This window comes from Siphateles boraxobius, unplaced genomic scaffold, assembly GCF_051911475.1.
Source record: "Siphateles boraxobius isolate OS27281-9 unplaced genomic scaffold, OSU_SipBor_1 7, whole genome shotgun sequence".
Taxonomy (NCBI): Eukaryota; Metazoa; Chordata; class Actinopteri; order Cypriniformes; family Leuciscidae; genus Siphateles; species Siphateles boraxobius.
In genome coordinates this window covers 482300-495330 of record NW_027509197.1, presented here as the reverse complement: position 1 = coordinate 495330, position 13031 = coordinate 482300, and the positions used below count along the sequence as shown (strand labels likewise).

At 37.4% G+C, this 13031-nt stretch overlaps 1 protein-coding gene across 1 annotated transcript in view; it reads left to right on the top strand.

Moving 5' to 3' along the window:
• Window positions 1-13031, top strand: part of rapgef4a (Rap guanine nucleotide exchange factor 4a) — a 103776-nt gene that overhangs the window by 11842 nt on the left and 78903 nt on the right. The window contains exons 2-4 of the mRNA XM_077217043.1: window positions 3766-3908; window positions 4244-4332; window positions 11297-11443. Of these exons, the coding sequence (XP_077073158.1) occupies window positions 3766-3908; window positions 4244-4332; window positions 11297-11443 (379 nt within the window). The remainder of the gene's footprint in view (window positions 1-3765; window positions 3909-4243; window positions 4333-11296; window positions 11444-13031) is intronic.

Here is a 13031-nt window from a genome sequence, read left to right as displayed (position 1 = left end):
CTTTGAATAAAAGCTTCTGCTAAGTTATTAACACCAAAATGGTCTATATTGTTTTAATAGTGATTTCTGACTGTGGACTATGGACTATTATTTCAGACAAGGGTCAATGACATAAGAAAACAGTATACAAGAAAAAGAAAAAAATATTTTAAAAATGTAGTTTAAAAAATATTTGCCAAGTTCTTAGAAATGTACTCTTTGCATTCATATTGATTTCATATGGTGATTTTGCCATTTTCATTTTTTCAATTGTTCCAAAAAGGTCATGTGGTGTAACCATCAAGTAAACATCCATACACGATTACATGTGTCTTAATCATTATTAAAATAAATAAATAAATTACAGTACATAAAAAAAATCATTGTTTTGGGGTTGTTGGACTACAAGATATTTTGTAACTTTATAATAAATATTTCTTGATTATCAAATCAGCATATTAGAAGTATTTCTGAAGGATAATGTGACACTGAAGACTGATGAAGTAATGACGCTGAACATTCAGCTTTGATCATTGGAATAAATTAAATTTTACAACAAATTACAATAGAAAACAGTTAATTTTAATAATATTTCATAATATTTTAGTTTTTACTAAAAAAAAGTTTTTTATTTTTGATTAAATAAATGCAGTCCTGGTGAGCACAAGACACATTTCAGAAACATTAAAAAAGTTTTTTGTCTGATTATGATTGTAATATTCAGGCTATGGACGAAGATGAGGTGAGCGTAGCGGATCTATTAGCAGCAAAACTTTATTTACAACACAAAAGCAAGTAATCCAAAACAAAGAATCAATAAAACAGTGTGCTAAGGCACATTCAGCATCAGACAAAAAAAAAAACATCTGAAACTGAGACTATACTACATACACGGGAACTAATGATCTTAATGAGGAGCAGGTGGATGAAATCAAAAACACAATAAGTAACTATGACAACCAATTAAACATGGAAGGAAATAAAGGAAACAATAAGAAACAAACTAAAAGTCCATAAAAACAAAATAAAAAAACAACTGAACGTGACATTACTCCCTTCTTCCGGAAGGTGGCGCCTGACACCTACACAGGACCACCTATGATGAGGTATTGGCAGGACTAACAGCAGAAGAGACCATGGGGATGCCGGCAGTGGACGAGACCACGGGAGAGCCAGCAGAGCCCAGAGCGAACCAGAAGCCAGTCAGGAGGATGGTGACCCATGAAGGAACCAATAGAGGGAGCCAGGGTGGGGTCACGAGCCTGACCAACTGAGGGGATGCTGAGAGTTGTGGAGACACAGGCAAAGTCCGATAGACTGAGAGATGAAGTGACACCAGAAGATCTGGAGATCAAGGTGGCGCAACGATGACAAGCGGCCAAGGTGGAGCCAGGGTAACGAAGGACTGAGGTAGAGCAACTGGGAGTGAGGACTGAGGTGGCGCCAAATGGAAGGAAGAATCCAACAAAGTCAAAGTGGTGGAGGACCAAGGTGCCGCTGAAGACCTAGAAGTCCATGGTGGAGGTAGAGCAACGACTGACCAAGGTGGACCTGGAGGGACAAGGGAGCCTGGTGAAGCCAGAAGGACGACAGTTCCAGGTGGAGCTGAGGGAGCGAGGAGCCAAAGTGGAGCCGACTGGTCAATGGAGAAAGTTGGAGTAGTAGGGTCGAAAGCCCGATGCAGAGCCAGGGGATCCACACACCAAGGTGGAGCTGGGGACCGGTAGGTCCGAGGCATGGCTGGGCTGAGTAGGCGGAGGAGCTAAGGAGCCGAACGAGACAAGTAGATCTGACACAGAGGAACTGGAATGCTTACTTGGAGGAGGAGGAAGTGGGAGGCTGGAAGGGACCATCAGCGACGTAGGAGATTTGGAGCTGGGCAGAACCAGTGGTGGCAAAGAATACTTGGAACTGGGTGGATCCAGATGTGACAAAGAAGACTTTAGGGCTGGGCAGGGCCGGTGAAGATGAAGAAGAAGCTGAAGAACTCTTGGAGCTGGGTGAAACCAGCAGAAAAGAATGGGAATGGACACAGGAAATCATCAGTAATCAGGAAATTAATCATTCAAGAATGAGGTAGACTAAACTCTGATTCTGTAGGATGGGGGCGACCACAAACTTCTTCATCCAACTCCACCAAAACTCCCACTGGGACGGATGTAGGAACCGGCTCACACATGGTTTGTTGTGGGGATAGGCTCTGGCATTGGGTCTGTGGTGGACTCAGGCTCATTATCCGCTGTTGGTTTGGGCTCTGGATCTGGGTCCATGGTAGTCTTGAGCAAGGAAATGGAATGGAAATGCTGCTGCTGTATCCATTTTATAATCCTTTCTGTGATCTGGTGTTCTGTAAGGTTCGGGCTGAACAAAACAGTGTGCTAAGGCACATTCAACATCAGACAAAAAACACCTGAAACTGAGGACACTAGAAACTAATGATCTAAATGTGGAACAGGTGGGTGAAATCAATCAAACAGTAATTAAATATTACAACCAGAAAACATGCTTAGCAACCATGACAAACAAGGAAACACAGGAAACTATAAGAAACAAACTAAAAGTACATGAAAACAAAACTAAACCCTGACAATGATATTAGGACAGTTGTATCAACTTGACAGAAGAAATATCAACATTAATTGTACATTTTTCTTTTTTTAATTCTCATCATAGAAGAGGTGTATTCAAGTCACTATGTATTAATTGTATTTTTAGGGTATTTTTTAATAAATTAATAAATTGGACAAGAAAATCTGCATCATGTTGTTGACACATACATCATAACAAACGATGGTTGGTCTGTTTAGATTTGGATCAAACAGTATCTTTCTGGTGCTTCTTTGCCATATGCTGAATTATGACTTTATGACTTCATGACAATCGTAAAAGTTCTCACTATTGCAAGACTGATCATGTTGTTGTCACTTTGATCTGAGTGAAACCTAAAGGTTCGGTCACACAAACTTGTACCTCTTAAGACTGCAGTGTTATGCTTGCCTTGATGTGTGAGGTGGTAATTAGCCGTTACGGTCAATATCTCATTACTCTACGCTGCTTAAACCTTAATTATTCACATATGATCGATTTCAGTGCCATTCTGAAGACATGAACGTTACTAACAGTACCTACACTGTATCGGCCATCATTCAAACTGCTCTGTCAGCACTAACATTAGTCATCAAAATCCCATATCACTCCACCACTAGCTTTGTGTCACATATATACATAACGATTTGTTTGATATTGTGTTTCTCACTGATTTGTGATGTTCTTCCTCGGTCCATGAATAATGTTCATTCTCTCTCTGAGCTGGTGCTGAATAAATCAGGCCTGCTATATTGCAGTTCTTGAACGGCTTCAGGCGACAGCAGCAGTCAGAGGTCCCTTAAACATTTATAAACCCAGTCTCACATCTTAATAGGTTCATTTAACTCACTGTATTGGCACATATTATTATATGTGCTCTGGTATTGGTTTATGATCAGAACTTCAAAGGTGTTGTTAGCACACACAAAAATTACAAAAAAGTTGTTTTTTTCATGCACTGATCAGTTTTGAGATTTTGGATATAGCTTTTCATAATGTTTTTGTTCAGACTAATGGAAAGAAAGCATGCAACATATATGTTTATTTTATTTTACTTTATCTATTATTTCCGTCTGTAGATTTGAATTGCATTTCTTTAAAGGCTGTTTTCTCACAAAAAAAAAATTTCTTCTCCCGGTGCATGGGACCTTTTAATTTTGGGTTGAGTATTCCTGTAATTTGATTTGTGTGTGTTGTCAGTCGAGAGGAGCGTTCGGGGGAGGATGTGGACATTATCTTGGCCCGTCTGAAAAGTGTGAAGGCCTTTGAGAAGTTCCACCCTGCTCTCCTTCAGCAGATCTGTCTGTGTGGCTTCTATGAATGTCTGGAGAAAGGCATAACATGTGAGTCAAACACACACACACACACACACACACACACACACACACACACACACACACACACACACACACACACACACACACACACTCAAAATATTTTTTTGTTGACAGAATTACTTTGATTTAACTTGAAAAGTCAAATACTGTAAGGTTGCATTCTGACTGAGATTGGTGTTACAAGATGATTTCTCAAATAGAGCACTACCTCTGTTTGTTCGTGTGTGTGTGTGTGTGTGTGTGTGTGTGTGTGTGTGTGTGTGTGTGTGTGTGTGTGTGTGTGTGTGTGTGTGTGTGTGTGTGTGTGTGTGTGTGTGTGTGTGTGTGTGTGTGTGTGTTAGTATACAGGCAGGGTGACATCGGCACTAACTGGTACACTGTCCTGTCTGGTTCTCTGGATGTCAAAGTCTCAGAAACAGCAAACCATCAGGTACATTATCACTTCAGTTCTGTTTTTAAATGCTAAAGAACAGAGCTCATCCTTTCTCTGAACTATCAAAGAAATTTAAATGCACCATTTACCCATGGCAGTGAGACACATCGCCAAACAGTAATTAAGCTTGTCACTACATCAAATTGTTATAAATTGAACAAAAACCTCACAGGTTTCCAAATAACCACATAACAAATAATAATTATTAATGAATTATACAACTACTATAACTTAAGTATATTCAACCTCAGCCAGATACATACTGAGGTCAAGCTCACTCACGTAAAGCAATATGTACTAAACAGCACATCTCGGCTTCATAATTGTTTATATCGTAGCAAATTTAACCATATTATCGCACAGCTCTATATATAATGTTGAATATACAGTATACTATCACAAACAGTATGCAATAATTGCACGATGATAGAGAATTCTTTAAGTCTTTAATCACAAGTCTAAACTTGGAAACACGAAGGAGAATATGGAAGTAAAATAAAGAAAAACGTTTTTGAAACAAAAAAGCTCGTTGAATTGCACTATTTGAAAAAATATGCATTGCATTAACCCTGCTTGCATTTTGTATTTTTAGGGCTTGCATTTTTATGGGCTGAAATTCAACATGGTTGTATATTTAAGCTGTGAATATTTCAATTCAAAACATTTCACACACGTTTTCATTATTAAAAATTCGATAATCCATATTGACCTTTCAGTTTCTCTTCCAAAATATTCATTCTGTTAATAAATCATAAATTTCAACCTATAATATTCAACAGGCAATTTTCGGTCCATTTTATTTCACTTCAACAAATTCAGTGGTTCCAATTTGACAGAAAATTCAACATTTTACATCCGGGAACGGCAGGAATAGCAGTGGATAACCGATTGATAATCTCCATAGCTGTTAGTCGGCCTCACCAGCAGGGGGTGCAAGCGGCTGTTGTCAATGAAAAATTAAAAGCAAGGGGTGAGAGAGTCATTCATTCATTCATAAAAACGAATTTACAGAAATGGAGAAAGCGGTAAGTATTTCTGATGATTTTAAGGGCCAAGTATATATATATATATATATATATATATATATATATATATATATATATATATATATATATATATATATATATATATGAAGGAGAATAATGTATATATGTGCTGGTGCCAATTCCTGTTGGAAAATGAAATCTGCATCTACATAAAGTTGGTCAGCAGCAGGAAGCATGAAGTGCTCTAAAACTTCATGGTAGACGGCTGCGTTGCCCTTGGACCTCAGAAAACACAGTGAACCAACACCAGCAGATGACATGGCACCACAAACCATCACTGACTGTGGAAACTTTACACTGGACTTCAAGCAACGTGGATTCCGTGCCTCTCCTCTCTTCCTCCACACTCTGGGACCTTGTTTTCCAAAGGAAATGCAAAATTTACTTTCATCAGAGAACATAACTTTGGACCACTCAGCAGCAGTCCAGTCCTTTTTGTCTTTAGCCCAGGCGAGACGCTTCTGACACTGTGTCTTGTTCAAGAGTCGCTAGACACAAGGAATGCGACAGCTGAAACCCATGTCTTGCATACGTCTGTGTGTGGTGGTTCTTGAAGCACTGACTCCAGCTGCAGTCCACTCTTTGTGAATCTCCCCCACATTTTTGAATGGGTTTTGTTTCACAGTCCTCTCTAGGGTGCGGTTATCCCTATTGCTTGTATACTTTTTCTACCACATCTTTTCCTTCCCTTTGCCTCTCTATTAATGTGCTTGGACACAGAGCTCTGTGAACAGCCAGCCTCTTTAGCAATTAACTTTTGTGTCTTCCCTCCTTGTGCAAGATGTCAATGGTCGTCTTTTGGACAGCTGTCAAGTCAGCAGTCTTCCCCATGATTGTGTAACCTACAGAACTAGACTGCGAGACCATTTAAAGGCCTTTGCAGGTGTTTTGAGTTAATTAGCTGATTAAAGTGTGTTCAATATTGAACCTTTACATAATATTCTAATTTTCTGAGATACTGATTTTGGGGTTTTCATTAGTTGTCAGTTATAATCATCAAAATTAAAAGGAATGAACACTTGAAATATATCAGTCTGTGTGTAATGAATGAATATAATATCCAAGTTTCACTTTTGGAATGGAATTACTGAAATAAATCAACTTTTCGATGGTATTCTAATTATATGTCCAGCACCTGTATATATATATATATATATATATATATATATATATATATATATATATATATATATGGAAAAGCTGATAAAGACACAAAAGCTGTGTTTACATTTATGTCTTCACAGTTAGTTTTGCACATGTAAGCAGCTTTCTCTACCATGAACGAGATTATAATGTTATTCCCTGATGCTGATGTTACGACCCGGCTCAAAGTCATAACATAAAGAGTACAATTCACAAAATCGGTTTCAATATAGAAAATATAATTTTATTTAAAGTTAAACAAATAATGTCTAGGGTCAAGACATGAAGTAATAATAGTAAATATCAACACAACATCAAATCAATGAACAGCTGGAAATGAGGTTTGTGGAGCTGTGGGATTCATATGGGAACACAAGCCCAAGAACCCACTCTTCAAACAAAGTCACAAAACAAAAATGTGAGAGAGCTAGACAAAATCCAGGAGCTCCTTAAATAGGTTGCCACAGGTACAGCTGATCTTCACTAGGGCAATCCCGCCCTTCAAGGAGGAGTTAGTCCTAGAATTCTCACCAACATAAAAAAGAAATTAAGAAAACAAGGGCAGGGCTGTAACACCTCCACCCACAAAATATTAAATAATCTGGATTATTGAATACAAAATAAATAAACATAAGCTCCAAAATTTTGGTGAAAAATAAATAATTCTCCAATCAAATTATACAAAAATAGAAAATAAAAGGTACCTACTCATTAATGGGAGTTTACCTCCTTTCCTTTAATGTGATGAATTTGTAGGGGATATGACTGCAGAAACAAACTCCATCTCATCAAGCGCTGGTTGGTGGTACATCTACGCTGTAAAAAAACTAAGGGATTGTGATCGGTCATCACCTTAATCGGACTGCCGCTGCCCAAATAAACCTCAAAATGTTGGATAGCCAAAATCAACGCCAAAGTTTCCTTCTCAATTACAGAATAGTTTCTTTGATGGACATTAAACTTCTTAGAAAAGAAACACACTGGATGTTCAACCCCGCGATCATCGTCCTGCAAAAGAACTGCACCAACACCCTTTTTACTGGCATCTACCGCTAGTTTAAAAGGAGTCTGGAAATTTGGGGAGGCAAGACAGGAGCATTCACTAACAATGCCTTGGCATTATCAAAGGCCTGCTGACAACCGTTTGTCCACACAAAATCTTTTTTTTTTTCAACAGATCTAATTTGATCACATTACTGGCAGGCCCTACCCGTTCAATGCAATCATCCAATCTGGGTAGAGGATAAGAATCAACTTTAGTTAGAGCATTAACTTTACGGAAATCAGTACAGAACCTGTGAGAGCCATCAGACTTGGGTACCAAAATACATGGAGAACTCCAGGCACTTTGGCTTGGTACAGCAATTCCATGCTCAAGCATATAGGGTCACCTCTTTACTCAAAAGTGTACGCTTTTCAGTCCCAACCCGGTATGGATGTTGTTTCACAGGAGCAGCACCGGAAACATCAATATCATGCACCACAAGATTAGCTTGGTTAGGCACATGCGGAAACAAAGGAACATAGGAGCTAATCAGCTCTATCAGAGTAGACCTTTCCATCTGAGGCAAATGGGAAAGATGAGCCTCAAGATTAAAAAGAATTTCAGAATTATTCAATCGAGGTGCAGGAACCACCACTTCACCAAGTTCCTCTGAAAAGACCGGAGCACACGATAATACTGCCACCTTATTGGTTAGACCAACAGAGCTTTGTGCTCTAACAAAGTACTCCTTCAACATATTAATATGACACAAACGATTACGTTTACGTCTGTCTGGCGTAGAAATTACATAATTGAGATCACCAACCTTGCGTTCATTTGTGTAAGGCCCTGAAAACCGTGCCTGTAATGAAGAACCATGGACAGGAAGCAAAGCCAACACTTGATCACCAACTGAAAAACAGCTTTTTAGCCCGCTTGTCATACCAGGCCTTCATCTTTTTCTGTGATCCAGCAAGATTAGCACGAGCAATTTCACAGGCTTTACTAAGCCGATATCGAAAATGACTAACATAAGCCAGTAGGTTTGAAGAATCAGATGCACTCGCCAGCCATTTCTCCATTAACAATTTCAAAGGTCCACGGACATTATGGCCAAAGACCAATTGAGCAGGACTAAACCCCAGAGAATCCTGTCCAGCTTCTCTGGCTGCAAAAAGCATCAAATGCACACCTTCATCCCAGTCCCTCTGGAACTCAAGACAATAAGTTCTTAACATGGCTTTCAAGGTTTGATGAAACCTCTCAAGGGCTCCTTGGGAGTCTCCTCCCAAGGATTGTGTTCTCCTTGGGAGAACACAATCCACTAAAACTCTACCAAAAGGCTCCTCAAAAGCTGGAATAGGATGCAAAGGAGCAACAGGTATAGTTTGGTTGGGTTTACCAGTTATCTGGCAAATATGGCATGTCTTACAATAAGATATTCACTCTTCAAATAAAGTCACAAAACAAAAATGATAGAGAGCTAGACAAAATCCAGGAGCTCCTTAAATAGGTTGCCACAGGTGCAGCTGATCTTCACTAGGGCAATCCCGCCCTTCAAAGAGGAGTTAGTCCTAGAATACTCACCAACATAAAAGAAATTAAGAAAACAGGGGCAGGGCTGTAACACTGATGTACAGATCAAAAGTTAAATCTGAGGTCGAAATGTATTTCTCTTGGTTTGTTTAGTTTTCTTAAATTTATATCGCGGCGCTGCAGAACTAGGGATTCCCTCAATACTTCATTCTCCATGATTCCCCTGCGGTCAGGACACTTAATGCTTAATGGACTAATACAGTGATATAAAAGACCAAACTTGCACTTTATTGGGGATCTAAGCTATAGAAGGAACAGACAAGCGGACTCAGAATATGAACGTAACGCGCAAAGTTTCACGCTAAGCGATTCCCAGTGAAATACTGGCATAAAGTTGGCTTGACACTGGATATTCGCACATGTAGGGACCATCTCTAAAGTTACATACCACATTGGTACACGTTTCTAACTTCAATAGCATTTGAAGAGAATGACTTGCAGTCATAAAACCAACTGTAAATTGTTCATGTAGGTGTCAGGCATGATGTACACTTTTTAGATTGTTGATATTAAAATAAATATGATAGCATTCGGTAGGCCTAGTGAAAAATACCAATATTAACACATGATTCGACAGTTTATTTTATTAAATATCAAAAATCTAAAAGGTGTGCATCATGCCTGCCACCTACATGAACTCTTTAATTGGTTTTATAACTGTAAGACATTCTCTTCAAATGCTATTGAAGTTATATACAAGTTTTTCCTTTGCGTTTTTCGCGTACAGACAAAGCTGTCAAAACTAGCGCAGTTCACATGGATCCTTGAAAACAACTAAAAACGCTATATTCTGCTGCAGGACAGAATATAGAGATGTCACTTTGTAAAGAAACACTACTCGCCTATAGACTGTAATACACATGTCACCGTTTTCACAAATTTGTGTTTTTGTTGTTTACACAGAGACAATAATGATATAGTTTTTAAAAACGTGCAGTTTGAAAACCGTTTTCAAAAGTTTGCATTTTCAGGCCCCCAAAACGGCATTATCATGAATTTAACGACCAAAACTCATATAAAGTTTTCCGTTTTTAGTTGATAATGATTTTGTGAAAATGGCCCCTAAAACACAAAATGAACCAACAGAACTAAACATAACCCTGACACATACATACAATACACTCACGTAAAGCAATATTGTATATACCTATGTATTAAATCTAAACTGCTTGATTGGTTGTATCATTGCAAAATGTGAACTATATTATTGCCCTGGTCCTTATATGAATTTAGATACATAACTATATCCAACTTTATCTGCATACATACAGTGCACTCACATTGAACGAAATGTACTATATAGCCAATCCCAACTGCTTTATTGTGTATATCGTCGCAAAAAGTAAAGTATATTATATGCTAAATGCAACGATAAGGCATAAACATTTAACATTTTAAAACATTAACATCATGGAAAGCTGCTTTGAAACAGTTTGTATTGTGAAAAGTGCTATACAAATAAATTTCCCTTGATAATAGAACACATGCTTGCTCATGTGTCCACTAGTTTAATCATCACGGATAAACATAAACTATTGTAATTCACACAACTGTAATATATCACGTTAACAGGCCTCCTTACACTTAGATCTCTCATCTGTAAAATATATATATTTAGATACAAGACAATTATGATCGAATATTTACAGTTATTAACTGGCCACATTCTGTTCTCATTGTTGTATGTCCTTCAGTTGTTCTGCTTTTTTGTGTTTGTGTTGTGAGCTAAATTAAAGCAAAGCTTACTTGAAAATAAATTTGTGAAGCTGCAATATCAGTGTGTGGACAATACATTTCTTTGTTAAAAAAATAATAATATATGGATTCACAAAGGTGTTTCAGCTGTTAGGTCGAATCGGAATCAGATCCAGAATCGTTAAACTCTCCCACAGTGAAAACTATTATGACCGTACATTATTCAGCGGCTCACAGTGGACGTTCTCTATCGAGTGCAGCTGCTTATTATAGACTGCAGGAGAAAACTAGAGCAACTCCTAACAGAGCTGCGTCTCACACTTTACAAACCCGAGGGACAAATGAGCTGACCTCTCTCTTTCTCTGCGTGTGTTGAGTCCTTGAGATAGGCCTGAATCTAAGTGGAGGAATCAATCAGGAACATGTCAGATGGTTATATGATTCCTCTCCTCTTTGAAAGAGTTTTGCTCTGACCCGTGTTCTTTCTCATGTTAAGGATGCTGTCACCATCTGTACATTGGGCATCGGCACAGCTTTCGGGGAGTCCATTCTGGACAACACGCCAAGGCACGCCACCATTGTAACCCGGGAGTTCAGTGAACTACTGCGGATTGAGAAGAGGGAGTTTAGGACCCTGTGGGAGGTATGCCAGTCTACTAACTATAAACCAATGACATAGAAAGTTTGATGTGTCTGCTTTGTATTTACATTCACTAATGCCAACTAATTTTCAGGGGAAGTTGCTTAAGGCAGATCGATTTGTTGCTAAAAGTTGCTAAATGACGTTGTGACAAAAGTTGTGTAAAAGTTATGTAATACGTAGATATTATTTGAAATGCTAATTTAGATTTGTTTGTAAAAGATTTATATATATATATATATATACACACATACATACATACATTTGTAAAAGTAATACACACAACAATTTTTTTATGATCAGATTTTTTTATTTTTAAATACAACATTGATATTGAACAATTACATTTTATGTAGGCTATTTTCTTATTATTTTTACCACCTGTTTGAAAAAAAAAACTACACTTTGGCAAAGTCTTGAAGGAAATGAAGGAAAAAGGAAATGGAAATAATATGCTTTATTAGAATATACTTAGGTGCAAACTCAATTCAATAGTTTCAGACACTTAATTGCATGTTAATTGCAATTAAGTGAAAATGTACTATATTTTACATTTGTGTTAAATGCAATTAGTTGACCCTTGGAGTGTTTTTGACCCACTTAATTAGGATTTAAGTACATATTTATATGTAATTTCATAATTCTACAGTCTCTTTGTAATTACACATTTGTAATGATGAAGTTGCAAACAATAGTACATTTTGTAATATAGGATAACACACTACAGTTAAAATTATAATTAAGTACTTTACGTGCGCTTTAGTATATTAATCAACACATCAAAACATCAAAAAGTGTACTTCTGTAAAGCATGATGGATTAAAACATTCTGATTTAAATTTTACTTCAAAGTAACACTTTCAATATGATATTATTGCAAAGTGCACTTTTTTGTTTAATGTGTACACAAATGAAGTGTAATGAAGACTGTTCAAACAGAAAAGCTTTATACATACAGTACACTGTTTTAATTTAATAGATAAAACATCACAGAATCTCTCTTGTCAGTGCAGTGATTTGATTGGCTGTTTGGGCTGTCACTCATTCATCTGTCCTAAGCTCAATTTCCAGACTGGGACAACTTCTGAAAAAAATTACAAATGTATATTAGCTGCTTTATCATCTTTAGCCAGCAGGGGGCGGTGGAAGTATAAGAAATGTTTTTCTTCTTCTGTGATCTTAATATTTTGAAGTTCAGTGGTTCACCCAGGGGGCAGGAGCACAGTTTTAAAAGCCACTAGAGGGTTTAAAACAAGCTTTAAAAAAAGCTAAAACAGCAAAAAATCAAGATGTTTACAAAAAAAAAAAAATCAGTCTTAATCTGTAATCAATCACAGACCACTAAAAATGTCAATTCATTGCTTATAAAGAACTCTTTTTTTGTCCTTGAAACTTCTGGAACATAAATATTTTAATTGTAATATATTGCTACTCCTAGTTGGTTGAAAAAAGGAGCTTTGTTATTACAGCAGACATACCATAGATATCTTAGTCTACATGGCTTTGAGATGTGTCATGGATAATGGGGAGCCTTGTCTCTATGTGACACTAGAAATACATCATTTCTGTATCTTTTATGTACAGAGTTGTA